The sequence below is a fragment of the Ammodytes marinus genome (assembly GCF_949987685.1).
Source record: "Ammodytes marinus genome assembly, contig: scaffold_509, whole genome shotgun sequence".
NCBI lineage: Eukaryota > Metazoa > Chordata > Actinopteri > Uranoscopiformes > Ammodytidae > Ammodytes > Ammodytes marinus.
Window position 1 is genome coordinate 2,501 of NW_027648597.1, and position 14,854 is coordinate 17,354.

Here is a 14,854-nt window from a genome sequence, read left to right on the forward strand (position 1 = left end):
ACTATGAACATAAACAGATACAATAGACACCTGTTCAAGCTACACAAGCTACACTTTTCTTTATGAGTGTACAAACAATGGTAACTGAAATGTTCCCCAAGGTACCAAAGTGGTCATAGCTGGTGCTTCATTCTGCCAGTTTAATATGATGGCACTACATTCTGCTGCTATACCCATGAAGACTGAAAACTGTCTTTACTAGGTGTTTGAGCGTTGAGGCTAAAAAAAGGAAAGATGAGATTTGAGATTTTCATTTTCATTTAACTTTTATTTATCCTCGAGAGACCAATTGAGGGGTGACCCTCATTTACCATGACGTCGAGTTCAAAACAAATTCAAAGGAAAAACAACAATACATACAAAATATTCAATGCAAAAACATCAAAACAACAACAGGTGAAGAGAAAAATACAATTGAAACATTTACACAGTGAAGAGTGGCAGCAATTAAAATGAAATGGGTGAAAGTACAATGTAGCCTAATTAAAACAGTTACAGGTAGAGTTTGGCAGATTTAAGATAGTTTGTTTAAATTGGTTAAAGGCTATGAAGGTATTTAGTTTAATTTGTTGCTGTAAGTTGTTCCAGGAGTCGGGGGCACTGAAGCTAAAAGCTGTCTTTCCCAGCTTAGACCGGGCTTGTGGGACATAAAGCATAAGCATGATAGATAACTTATCATTCATAGTTTAAGCTTCCAACCGCAACAATCTAGTGTTGCCTTGAAATGTTGACTTTTCCTTACTTCTTCAATTAACAGACAGTGTGAGATTACCAAATCTATGCTCCAAGCCATGATTATTTTAGACACACTTATCAGGCAGATTATGTTTGATGAAGGGCCAACAGGACAGTGCCTTGAAAGGTATTTAAAGCCCCTAAAAAACGTCCTTTTAACGGGCACAATCCACATCATTTCCTGCTCTTGACACATTCATCTTGGTCCTTCCGGGATCTACACACCTCCACTCGAGTGTGTTAATGATTTCAAATGTCCTCTAATCTCTTAGGGAAGAAGGAAGGCCACGGCTCTGGAAATCAATAAAAAAACGTTATTCATTCAATGATTTACCTCCGAAGACGGTCGCTTTGTGTCTAATGTGCCTTGAGTACAGAATTAATCAGCACTATCTGGAGTCAAGTAGCTCTTAACGGATAGACGGGGATTTTCTTGTCATCCCCTACCTCCCCCTCGTCTGTCTATAATTCACTTTTGGCACCCTCAGGAAGGCTTTTAATGTTGGCGCGATAGTAGTATAAGTAGGGCAGGTGCAACGTGGTGGAAAAGCGCTATAATAAATTCTACTTAAAGGTGCAGTGTGTAACTTTGGGCGTGTCAGAGAAGTGAAACATTATCTAAGGTATATTCTCATAACTGAATAAACAAACAACAAACTTCAGGCCTGTGGCTACAACGGCATATTAGGGACGGTGTAAAAGAAATAAAAAAATTAGGCTAGGTGATGGGGTATCACTGTATTTCGAGAAAAAAAATCAAAATGTTCATAATTAAAATCGCATATTGTCCAAGAAAAAATGCTAAAATTTTTCGACATTAAAGACAAACATGTATGGAATGAACTCGGATATTGAGATAAAAGTCATAAATTAACCAGAAACTGTCTGAATTATCCTTAAAGGAATACTTCACCCATACGGAACCGGCGTTCTATCATTATAAAATCACTATTATAATATAATGAATGAGGTTTTTCTTCCTTCTTTCTTCCCTCAGTCTTCCCTTGGCCCAGCTGTCCTGTTAATCCTAACCCCTACATTTTACCATGTATGATGTCACATTAGTAAAATGTAGGGTTAGACAGTGAGACCATAAAACACTCTTTCTGCCTTTTCTCAGGCTAGGATGAACCAATTTCTAAGATTTTTGCACATTCATACTACTCAGGATCTCAGAGTTCAATACACCTTCATATTTCCACAGGTGAAGTAGGTCTTTAACAACCAGACCAGCCCAAAGCACAAAGCCTTTTTTTAAAATACTTTATTTTGGGGTTTTCTTTTTTAAGGACACAAACACACAACTGAAGAAGTGAACACACAAACAAAAGACAAAACAAAATAAACAACCAACATGGCGTATACTCTACTTAACAGCTTTCTAAGGACATTGTTTAAACTAAAAGGTGAATGATAAGCAGAAAATAAAAAGTCAACGAGGTGTCATGTATGTAGGTCCCTTCAGTACTGTTATATAGTCCAGGAAAGGCTGACATATCTGTTTAAACTTCTCTGCTTTCCCTGAAATCTCATAATGGATTTTCTCCATATAAAGCCTATAAAGCTTAGCACAAGGCTTTTAATGTCACTGCCAGATAGATAGGCTGTCACTGTGGTAACCCCCAAAGCTATGTGTACATTGGTTAATCTTTTCCTTAAAGGCCTCTTTAACTGAGTGAGTGAGCGCTCCTCTTTACAAAGATTCTCTCCTCTAATTGTGTTTACTGTCCGGCCGTAAAACACAGGGGCTGTCAAAGTTTAATGGGAACAGACACACGCATGCACGCACACAGACACAGACACACACGCACGCATGCACACACACACACACACACACACACACACACACACACACACACACACACACACACAGAGTTGACTGTAAAAGTTTAATGGGAACACGGATCTCGGGACAGACAGTGTGTGTGCACTGTGTGGTGTCAATCATGTATGTGACATAAAAAAGTTTAATTTTAGTTAATTAGGGCACAGTTAGTTAGTTTAATTTAATTTAATTTTATTTAATTTAATTTAATTTAATTTAATTTAATTTAATTTAATTTAATTTAATTTAATTTAATTTAATTTAATTTTATTTAATTTTATTTAATTTTATTTTATTTTATTTTATTTTATTTTATTTAATTTTATTTTATTTTATTTTATTTTATTTTATTTTATTTTATTTTATTTTATTTTATTTTATTTTATTTTATTTTATTTTATTTTATTTTATTTTATTTTATTTTATTTTATTTTATTTTATTTTATTTTATTTTATTTTTTCATGTATATTATGCTTCGGGTTGACCATATGTACTATATGCTCATCCGTCCATTCGGTCCATTCTTGTGAACGCAAAATATCTCCAGAACGCTCAAACTTTTTTTCATATATTTTTTTTGGGCATTTTTATGCTTTATTGATAGTGTAGAGACAGAGTTGAAATGGGGCAGAGAGGGGAGTGACATGCAGAGAACGACCGCGGGCTGGATTCGAACCTGGGTCTGCTGCTGGCCGAGGCCCATGGGGGGGACGCCCTACCAACTGAGCTAAGGGCGCCCCTAAAATATAGTTTTCACACAAGATTTTCTTAAAGTTTGGAGAAATGTTGACTCTTAACTCATGTTTTTGCTATTTTCGGCCAAATCATTTTGGTTTTGAACATGTGATGTCTTTAGTTAATATGTAAAAGTATTGTTTAAAGTTCTTAAAGCTGGGGTATGTGATTTCTGATTGGTCAAAGTTAACATGAGCTGTACACTTTGACCAATCAGAGCGAGGCTCCGATTCTCTGTTCTTATTGGCTGTTGGGACCAGGGCCGGATCTAGGCATAGGCATTCTAGGCACGTGCCTAGGGCCCATTTCCACTAGGGGGCCCAGTGAGAATTTTTTTTTTTTTTTTTTTTTTTAGTATGTGTGTTTGATATTAACATCATATTATGCAAATGTAAGTTATCATACAAAAAAAGGAATACAATGTTTTGGTCTGGATAGTTAAAAGCCTAATAATTGAATCAGTTCATCCAAGGTTAACTTATCACTCGGTATTGCGTTTATTTAAAAAAATTGGAAATTGGGCTGCCCTCAGTTGCCCATGCACTGTGTACAGTCTATAGCCTATTTCAGCCTCATCTGTGGAAAAAAAGATAGCTGGACAAGAGAGTTCTTCTGCTTCGTTCCTCTCACTGCATTTAAATGCATTCATTATATTACAGAAAAATATGTCCCGTAAAAGAAAAAGAGCACCAAGCCCATCGCAGAGGATACTGAATTATATTTTTTCTATATTCATATTTTTATGGAAAATCCATATGTCTTTCTTCAATTGCTTTTAATTCTACTTCATTCGAGCCAGTATCTCCAAATTATTTGTTCACACAAAATTCCTCAGATTTAGCCTCTTAATTTCCCTCTCAAAGTGCACCAAATTCATGCATTTCACTTTAAAAAGGTAAAAAAATCTCCCGGGGGGGCATACCCCCGGACCCCCCTAGGAAAGTCAGGATCTTGGCTGGCTACTATTTTCACTAAGGGTGTGTGAATGACATTTAACAATAGTCAATAATTTGCCCATGATAACATTGGAGAGGGGGGCCCTAATCAAATTCGGCTTAGGGCCTTATAAAGGCTTTGGCCGGCTCTGCTCCCCGGTTATTATTTTAGCCGTCAAACCAGAGTTTTTCTGTGCGGCAGCTCACACCGGCGATGTCTCACTGTGCATTTCGCCATTACCCACCACAGAGTTCCACGCCAGGTTTTACCAGGTGAATCGCTGCTTCGCACGCGCAAGGCTTTTGTGTTTAGATCAGGCTTGCACGAGCGTTTTAACTTTATGCTGAATAAAGCATTGCACTGCACTGCTTTTCATCCAGTTGGAAAAATTGCTCCCACACTGGACTCTGCACGCACCTTACAGAAATGCTCCTGCACTGAGCTCACGAACAGACGTGAACTTGCACACTCGGTTACGTTTCTCTTTACTCCCGTTTACAAACGCGCAACTCTTAAACAAATGAATGAGCATAATACTCTTGTGGCAGTTCAAATGTATGTAGTTTTTTCACCAAATCGTGAAGTATCCGTTTGGAGGGGGCCCGAAAAAATGCGGTATGCCTAGTGTACTCTTTCCTCTTAATCCGGGCCTGGTTGGGACTGTCCATTCACTTTGGCACGACTTTGTTGGTGTAGAGCGTGTCAGGGAGGGACCATAGGGGAGGGACCAAAGAGAACAAGTGGAGCGGTTGAGGTATTTGGATTCGAATCTCTATCCCAACTGCTATTTTCTCCCCAAATCCTCCACCCCAGCTTTAATGTCTCTGCAGGACTGATAAAACTTGACTGCATGATCAGATGCCTTTGCCCTGGGTTTAGTCTCCCAGGAGCATCAGGCCTTAATGTAACTGTCTGTACCTGAATCAGTTTATAGTTTAATGAGGGCAGTACAAAGCCCGCAATGCAGTGATTCCTGCAAGGTTGAATTCAGGGTTAAAAATTCCCTTTTTTGCTGTTAGAACTTCTCAACAAAACGTCATATCTGATTCTGTGCCACGTTTGGACAGTAGACAATCTGGGAAGAAAAAATTGGCACTTTTTAATTCCTGCAGTAAACAGAGCGGCATTTTTTTTTGCTGGAAAGTGACTTTTGTGTATTATAATTTGGTATAATTGTATATCACATTCACATTGTCAATTTTTTTTTTACTAGTACTTTGAACTTACTTTTTCTAAATTAATTTAGTTAACCAAACTAGGGTTGCGTTCCGAATCGCATACTCTTTCTTTTTTCTATTCTACATACTACATCCGACGATAAAAAGAATCTAGTTAGGATGCAGTAGGCATACTATTGGGACATACTTTTACTCTCTTATTTCATCATAACATTGCGCCTTGATCTTGCCTCTTGCTTTTATATCCGTCGCATCCCCGTTTGTTTTCATATGGAGGCTTTGTCGATGTGACGTCACTTCACGTGCGCACTGGATTGTGGGTCAGAATCGCCCCAAATAGGATGCACTTTTCAACACTAACAATCTTGGCCGGATGAAGTAGGACATCCGGGTACTTCTAACCATCCTAAATCTGGCCACAAGAATCGGGACATCCTAAATCTTCTTTCTACCAAACTATATAGTAGAAAGTATGAGATTCGGAACGCAACCTACATTTCCCCCTATGCTTTCCAGTCTTTCCAGTGTGAAGTCATTGGTAGTCGGTAAAGTGACGTAGAAAAAGTAGCTTCCCCCCAAACACTGCGTTTAAAGGAAGACAGACAGTCATTTTGAATCACTTTCTTTGCAAAAAGGGAAACAGTGGCACTTCAGATGTATTGTTAGAAAGAGAGGGAGGGAGAGAGAGAGTGAGACACACACACACACAGAGGGAGAGAGAGAAAGAAAGAGACACACACACACACACACACACAGAGGGAGGGAGAGAGTGAGAGACACACACACACAGAGGGAGAGAGAGACAGAGAGAGAGAGAGAGAGAGAGAGAGAGAGACACACACACACAGAGGGAGAGAGAGAAAGAAAGACACACACACACACACACACACAGTGAGGGAGGGAGAGATAAAGAGAGAGAGAGATAAAGAGAGAGAGGCCTCTTACAGTCAGAACAATGTCCAGTGTGTCCTGCTGCGGCCAGTTTGTGCCAGTGTCTGACTGATGATGTGTTCACTGGCAGACTGTGTGTGTGTGTGTGTGTGTGTGTGTGTGTGTGTGTGTGTGTGTGTGTGTGTGTGTGTGTGTGTGTGTGTGTGTGTGTGTGTGTGTGTGTGTGTGTGTGTGTGTGTGTGTGTGTGTGTGTGTGTGTGTGTGTGTGTGTGTGTGTGTGTGTGTGTGTGTGTGTGTGTGTGTGTGTGTGTGTGTGTGTGTGTGTGTGTGTGTGTGTGTGTGTGTGTGTGTGTGTGTGTGCACGTGGTTGAAGCGTGATGATACTCTGTCATACTGTCGTCGGTCACAATGGTTCACTCTTTGTCTTGGAGTGTGTGTGTGTCCAACCGGAAGTCCACAGTTTGATCTAGTGTGCTGTTTGCATATAAAGCTGTGTGACTAGCAGGTTGCATCCTTTTTGTTTAGTCCGTACAAAAACCGAAAAGTTTATTTGCAACAACTAATGTGTGGATTTAGTGTAGGTTAGAGTTGTAGAGTTATACACAGCCCAGGCTCCGTAAACAGGCCGAGACCTATCTGGACCATCTCTAGTCTGCACTCTGAACTAGGGCTGCAACTAATGATTATTTTGATAATCGATTAATCTGTCGATAATTTTTTCGATTAATCAATTAGTGCATTTGTCCGTAAAATGTCAGAAAATGGTGAAAAATGTTGATCAATTTTCCAAAGCCCATGTTGACGTCCTCAAATGTATTGTTATGTCCAAAACACACATATTTCAGTTTACTGATTAAAGAAACCAGAAAATATTCACTTTTGAGAAGCTGAAATCAGAGAATATGGAAATGTTTTATTAAAAAATTACTCAACGATTAATCGATTATCAAAATAGTTGGCGATTATTTTAATAATCGATTTGTGGATTAATTGTTGCAGCTCTAGTCTGCACCCAGGCCAGGCATGTTCTCTCCACAGTGAATGCAGTAATGAAAAGTTGAGCAGTGTTTAGGGTTAGGCTTATTTTTCTCTCTTACTCACATAATTGGCCTTACATCAACTCTCTCTCTCTCTCCCTCCCTCTCTCTTTCCCTCTCTCCCTCTCCCTCTCTCTCTCCCTCCCTCTCTCTCTCTCCCTCCCCCCTCTCTCCCTCCCTCTCCTCTCTCTCTCTCTCATCCCCTCTCTCTCTCCCCTCTCTCTCTCTCCCTCCCCCCTCTCTCCCTCCCTCTCCTCTCTCTCTCTCTCATCCCCTCTCTCTCTCCCCCCTCTCTCTCTCTCATCCCCTCCCTCTCCCCCTCTCTCTCTCCCTCTCCCTCTCCCTCTCCCTCTCTCTCCCTCTCCCTCTCTCTCTCCCTCTCCCTCTCCCTCTCCCTCTCCCTCTCCCTCTCTCTCTCTCCCTCTCCCTCTCCCTCCCTCTCTCTCTCATCCCCTCTTTCTCCCCCTGCTCTCTGTTGTGGCATTAGTCCAGTTGTGTAACATGCCGACACTGGAAAGAATGAGTCTTTTACAGTACGTCATGTCGAAGCTAAAAGCCCAGCAGTGCCTCTGTTTTAAAGGGGTGTGTGTGTGTGTGTGTGTGTGTGTGTGTGTGTGTGTGTGTGTGTGTGTGTGTGTGTGTGTGTGTGTGTGTGTGTGTGTGTGTGTGTGTGTGTGTGTGTGTGTGTGTGTGTGTGTGTGTGTGTGTGTGTGTGTGTGTGTGTGTGTGTGTGTGTGTGTGTGTGTGTGTGTGTGTGTGTGGGGATAAGTGTTTCATCCCCCTTATAAAAAAAAATAAAACACACACATGCATACTTACACTCACATACTTTAGCTCACACACCATCCACCCCCCATATACACACACACACACACACACACACACACACACACACACACACCCATCCACCCCCCATAAACAAACACACAAACCCTATAGTCACATGTGTGTCCTTATAAACCCTGCTGTATTAGCTCAACATGCTTTGGGTTTTAACTCAAAGAATGTGGATTTCTGTAGGAGTGAATGTAAACATCAAAGCACAGAAGAACTCTGGTTCCTTTTGAAGTTAGCCGACTTAAAGGTGCAGTGTGTAATATGACATCATCAAGAAAGTTCTACAAAGTTCTAGAATGCAACGCTCCCTGGGTAACCCCGCCCCTTTTGAATAATAACAGAAGCTACAGTGGCCTTCAAGGACAAGAACAATTCTAAATTTTAAACAATGCACCAACTTCACCAAGACATTCCAACTATGACACTTCCAAAATGGCGGCAACTAGGCCTTGGTCCAAAATATGGAGAAATATGGACATATATGAGACCCTTTCTAAGGGAAAAAAATATTCTAAAAATTGTTTTCAGCTATTATGCACTAAATTAAATGTACTTATGGATATTATAATTATTTTCTACAAAATCTGCTAGGAAATAAAACCCCAAATTCTACACACTGCAGGTTTAAATGTGCTTGTTGTGTGATTTGGAGCCCCAACTATAGTCACTAAAGAGTTCTGTCAACGTAGTATGTTTCCATCCACAAGTTTTTACTTGAATTAAAGGTTCAGTGTGTAACTTTGTGTGTGTCAGAGAAGTGAAACATTGTCTAAGGTATATTCTCATCATAACTGAATAAACAAACTTTCCTCACAGGGAAAATGTAGATCCCTGGAACACTGTTTGAAGTTAGAAAGCTTCCTGAAAAGTTACTGTTTCACTGTTGTTGTTGTTTACAGCAGCAGGGCCCACAGTTTGGTTTACAAACATATTCTAGTCTTACGTTTAGACCTGCAACGATTAATCTACGAATCGATTATTAATCGATTATTAAAATAATCGCCAACTATTTTGATAATCGATTAATCGTTTTGAGTTATTTTTTAATAAAACATTTCCAAATTCTCTGATTTCAGCTTCTCAAATGTGAATATTTTCTGGTTTAATCCTATTATGACAGTTAACTGAAATATCTGTGTGTTTTGGACATAACAATACATTTGAGGACGTCAACATGGGCTTTGGAAAATCTATCAACATTTTTCACCATTTTCTGACATTTTACGGACCAAAACACTAATCGATTAATCGAGAAAATAATCGACAGATTAATCGATTATCAAAATAATCGTTAGTTGCAGCCCTAGTTACGTTTGGTTCCAGGTTCCTGAAAATAGTTTTGTTTTGATGTATGATTATATAATTATTCAATACTTAGAATTACTTGTAGAGAAAGTCTGTCTGTCTGTCTGTCTCTCTCTCTCTCTCTCTCTCTCTTTCTATCTATATATATATATATCTGTCTCGCTTTCTCTCTGTCTCTCTCTCTTTCTCTCTTGCTTTCTCTCTCTGTCCCTCCCTCTCTCTTTCTTTGTCTCTCTATCTGTCTCTTTCTCTCTCTGTCTCCCTCTCTCTTTCTTTGTCTCTCTATCTGTCTCTCTCTCTCCCTCTCTCTCTCTCTCTCTCTCTACCCCTCCTTCTCTCTCGCTGTCTCTCTCTGTCCCTCCCTCTCTCTTTCTCTCTCGCTTTCTCTCTCTGTCCCTCCCTCTCTCTTTGTCTCTCTTTGTCTCTCTCTCTCTCTCTCTCTCTCTACCCCTCTCTCACTATACCTCTCTCTCTCTCTCTGATCCTGTTTCATTTTGCCTCCAAATAATTCATAAGCTCGACCTGCTGTTATATTTATATTTATCTATATAAAGAAATGTATTTCAGGCTTTAGTGTGTGTGTGTGTGTGTGTGTGTGTGTGTGTGTGTGTGTGTGTGTGTGTGTGTGTGTGTGTGTGTGTGTGTGTGTGTGTGTGTGTGTGTGTGTGTGTGTGTGTGTGTGTGTGTGTGTGTGTGTGTGTGTGTGTGTGTGTGTGTGTGTGTGTGTGTGTGTGTGTGTGTGTGTGTGTGTGTGTGTGTGTGTGTGTGTGTGTGTGTGTGTGTGTGTGTGTGTGTGTGTGTGTGTGTGTGTGTGTGTGTGTGTGAGTTCATCAGAATGGCCCAAACGGACAGGCAACTGTAAAAACATAATGCCTTTGGGCTTCAACTATTGCCGGGGCCCATACCTGGCCAGTTTATATACATAATCAATATTTGTCATTCAAGACACCTGTCCAAAACCATAACTGAAAGCAGAAAATTACAAATGCAAATGAAAAATGAAACCTAATTGTATAATTTTGTGGCTGTTTTTAAAATTAAAGGTGCAGTGTGTAATATGACATCATCAAGTAAGTTCTACAAAGTTCTAGAATGCAACACTCCCTGGGTAACCCCAACCCTTTTTGAATAATAACAGAAGCTACAGTGGCCTTCAAGGACAAGAACAATTCTAAATTATAAACAATGCACCTGATGACATTCCAACCATGACGCTTCCAACATGGCGGCACTAGGCCTTGGTCCATGGTATGGAGAAAAAAGGACATATATGAGACCATTTCTAAGGGAAAATAATAATAAATCAAAAAAAAAATGTCAGCTATTATGCACTAAATTAAACATACTTATGTTATGGATATTATAATTATTTTCTCCCAAGTCTGCTATGAAAAAATTCCCAAAATTCTACACACTGCAGGTTTAAAATCATATTTATATTTATTTTTCTCTGTTTCTCTGCAGACGTTTCTGGCGGCCATCAACCAAGTCTTTCCCGCTGAGGACGACGTCAACAAACATGTGGAGGACAACTGTGAGTTTCTTCTTCTCCCTCTGAAATGAAGGCGCTGTCTTCTTCTGATGATTTTACACCGTAGATTTATGTTCTTTGATAACATGTACACATGCCTCGATGTAAAAAAATAAATAAAAAATGCTTAAAGGTGCAGTGTGTAATATGACATCATCAAGAAAGTTCTACAAAGTTCTAGAATGCAACGCTCCCTGGGTAACCCCACCCCTTTAGAATAATAACAGAAGCTACAGTGGCCTTCAAGGACAAGAACAATTCTAAATTTTAAACAATGCATCTGATGACATTCCAACTATGACACTTCCAAAATGGTGGCACTAGGCCTTGGTCCAAAGTATGGAGAAATATGGACATATATGAGACCCTTTCTAAGGGAAAAAATAATAATACTAAAAAAAAAATTCAGCTATTGTGCACTAAATTAAATGTACTTATGGATATTATAATTATTTTCTACAAAATCTGCTAGGAAATAAAACCCAAAATTCTACACACTGCACCTTTTAATGTCTGTTTTTCAAAATGCCCCAAGTAACTTTGTGCCCTCTCCTGTGTGTGTCAGGTTCGTTGATGTACCTGAATGAAGCCACTCTGCTCAACAACGTTAGAGTGAGATACAGCAAAGACAAGATCTATGTAAGGGGTTTTAATTTACTATATTTTTTTTGCATTATTAGACAGACTTGTAGAGACAGAGATGAAATGTGTCAGAGAGGGGGATGACATGCAGAGAACGACCCGAGCTGGATTCTAACCCGGGTCTGCTGTGAAGAGGACAGACAGACAGACAGACAGACAGACAGACAGACAGACAGACAGACAGACAGGGGAATGACATGCAGAGAACGACCCGGGCTGGATTCTAACCCGGGTCTGCTGGGAAGAGGACAGACAGACAGACAGACAGACAGACAGACAGACAGACAGACAGAGAGGGGAATGACATGCAGAGAACAACCCGGGCTGGACTGGATCCTAACCCGGGTCTGCTGCAGGGCTAGGGCAAGAAAGGGGGGAGGGGGAGGGGGTGCTCTTACCCACTGTTCCATGAGCACCCCAAAATCTATGTAGCCTAAGTTTTGACATGAATTGAATAGTAAAACTGAGACACTGAAAAAACTCAACTTACATTCTCATTCTCTCTCTCTCTCTCTCTCTCTCTCTCTCTCTCTCTCTCTCTCTCTCTTTCTCCCTCTCCCTCTCCCTCTCTCTCTGTCTCTCTCTCTCTTTCTTTCTCCCTCTCTCTCTGTCTCTCTCTCTCTTTCTTTCTCCCTCTCTCTCTCTCTCTCTCTTTCTCCCTCTCCCTCTCTCTCTGTCTCTCTCTCTCTTCTCTCTCTCTGTTCAAAATATAATTTACAGGATGTTAGAAATAGCTTTTAAACTGCTAGAAAAGAGGTTATCTTCACTGCAATGTAACAGTAGAGACGTTGTTATGTTCAACCAAAACTTTAACTGAACCTAAACTACAGCCAGAGGCACAAACACAGTGAAGGAAACTAAATGCAGTGGTGGGGGAAATAAGTGTTTGTTTTAACCTACCTGGAGCAACTTTTGGGTGCAGCACACACACGCACGCACGCACATAAACACAGACAGACAGACAGACAGACAGACAGACAGACAGACAGACAGACAGACAGACAGACAGACAGACAGACAGACAGACAGACAGACAGACAGACAGACAGACAGACAGACAGACACGTCATCACTGCAGCACTCAGGTGACCTCAGGTGTGTTTCTAATGAGTCATGTGCTGTTGGCTGTGAACCAGACCTGGTGCACACTGACATCTAGTGGCAAAACATGGAACTACAGTCTGAGAAAAACACAAAAAAAAAAACACAAAAAAAACTTCAAGCAGTCATTTTTACAAGATGTTCAGTATACATTCACTTCACAATGTAATGATCAGAGGAAAGAGCAGTTTCTTGTTTAACAAAATAACATTTTTCTACTCTCTATAAGTACCAAATGCATGAATCAAATTTGTGTTTCATTTGGTTTGCTGGGAATCGAAGGGAAAGCACTAAGGAAGTGTATTGCTCATTGTACATTTAAAGGTGCAGTCAGTGATTCTGGAGAACGCTTGCTGTCAAAATCACTTTGTCAAAATCAGTGAATATCTCCTCATGATCTGCTACCTGACCTGTCCATACTGTGTGTGTGTGTGCTGGTGTTAATACACAGCCTAGGCTCTGTAAACTGGTATGTAAACAAGGGCCCACCGTAGCTAGGCTGTGTATAACACTGGATATTATTTTTCCAACAAACAGAGTACGGACAGGAAGCGGTTTAAAATATTCACTGATTTTTTGACTAAATGTGATTTGGACAACAAGCCAGTGTTAATTTTAGACATCGTTAACGGGCAGGATATCCCTGACTATCATTTTTGTCAATCATACCGCAGTTTTTCAGCACAGCGGCTCACTCCACCCGCTCACACCTGCGCGGTCTCCCGTCGATTTTCACCGACACAGGGTTGAATTCGCTGCTTTGCACTGATTGGATTTCTTCCCAACTTGTCCCACAAAAAGAGTAGTTCTGATTGGATCTCTTCTCCATTCGTCCCGCCCTAACAGTTTCGTCTCGTTCCTATTCGTAGACTATAGTGTCAGTTAAATTAGTCTCAGTCTTCGTCATCACATCTGCCTTTTTATTTAGTTTTTATTTAGTTTACGTCCGTGAAAAAGGTTCGTAGACGAATATTTTTCGTCATAGTCTTAGTCTACGAAATTAACACTGCAACAAGCATTCTTACTTATTCCAAGATCCCGATTAGAAGTGCATGCATGTAACTCTGACCTAATATAAGACAGGTTAAAGAGTAAAGAGAATACTTGGTTGGAAGGCTTTTGAATTGTTGATTTTTCTAATACATACATTTCTTCCTCTGTGTCTCCAGACGTTTGTAACACACACACACACACACACACACACACACACACACACACACACACACACACACACACACACACACACACACACACACACACACACACACACACACACACACACACACACACACACACACACACACACACACACACACACACACACACACACACACACACACACACACACACACACACACACACATATTACGGATACGTGTGTGTGTGTGTTAATCGTTGGTTTTCATCCCCTGAAGTTGTCCCTAATACATTTCTTCCCTCTGTGTCTGCAGACGTTTGTAGCTAACATCCTGATAGCCGTGAACCCGTACTATGACCTTCCTAAGCTGTACTCTGCTGACACCATCAAACAGTACAGAGGGCGCTCTCTGGGAACTCTGCCTCCTCATGTATACGCCATCGGTAAGTGGATGTTAATGCACACACACACACACACACACACACACACACACACACACACACACCAAGCACACACACACACAAACACAAACACACTACGCATGTACACAGACAGACAGACAGACACACACACACTACGCACCAAGCACGCAAGCACACACTACGCACAAAGGTAGTCAGTCAGTCAGTCAGTCAGTCAGTCAGTCAGTCAGTCAGTCAGTCAGTCAGTCAGTCAGTCACTCACTCACTCACTCACTCACTCACTCACTCACTCACTCACTCACTCACTCACTCACTCACTCACTCACTCACTCACAAATAATCTCCTTGAATGACTGTGGAGAAAAATGTGTTCACTTTTGCTATAAATGTGTGTTATTAAATGCAGGTCGAGTGTAAGGCTGAGAAATTGCATTCAGTTTGGCACACTTGGTAAACGCATTGGCGACAAGTGTTAAAGGTGCAGTGTGTAATATGACATCATCAAGAAAGTTCTACAAAGTTCTAGAATGCAACGCTCCC

The 14,854-nt window shown here is 40.6% G+C and overlaps 1 protein-coding gene across 1 annotated transcript in view; it reads left to right on the plus strand.

The window, feature by feature from the left end:
* LOC307270272 (unconventional myosin-VI-like) overlaps positions 1 to 14,335 on the plus strand; it is a gene marked incomplete at its 3' end in the record, with an annotated part of 15,167 nt that extends 832 nt beyond the window's left edge. Inside the window, exons 2-4 of the mRNA XM_080054158.1 lie at positions 10,945 to 11,014; positions 11,577 to 11,650; positions 14,206 to 14,335. Coding sequence (XP_079910284.1) covers positions 10,945 to 11,014; positions 11,577 to 11,650; positions 14,206 to 14,335 — 274 coding nt within the window. The remainder of the gene's footprint in view (positions 1 to 10,944; positions 11,015 to 11,576; positions 11,651 to 14,205) is intronic.
* Between the last annotated feature and the right edge of the window lie 519 nt (positions 14,336 to 14,854).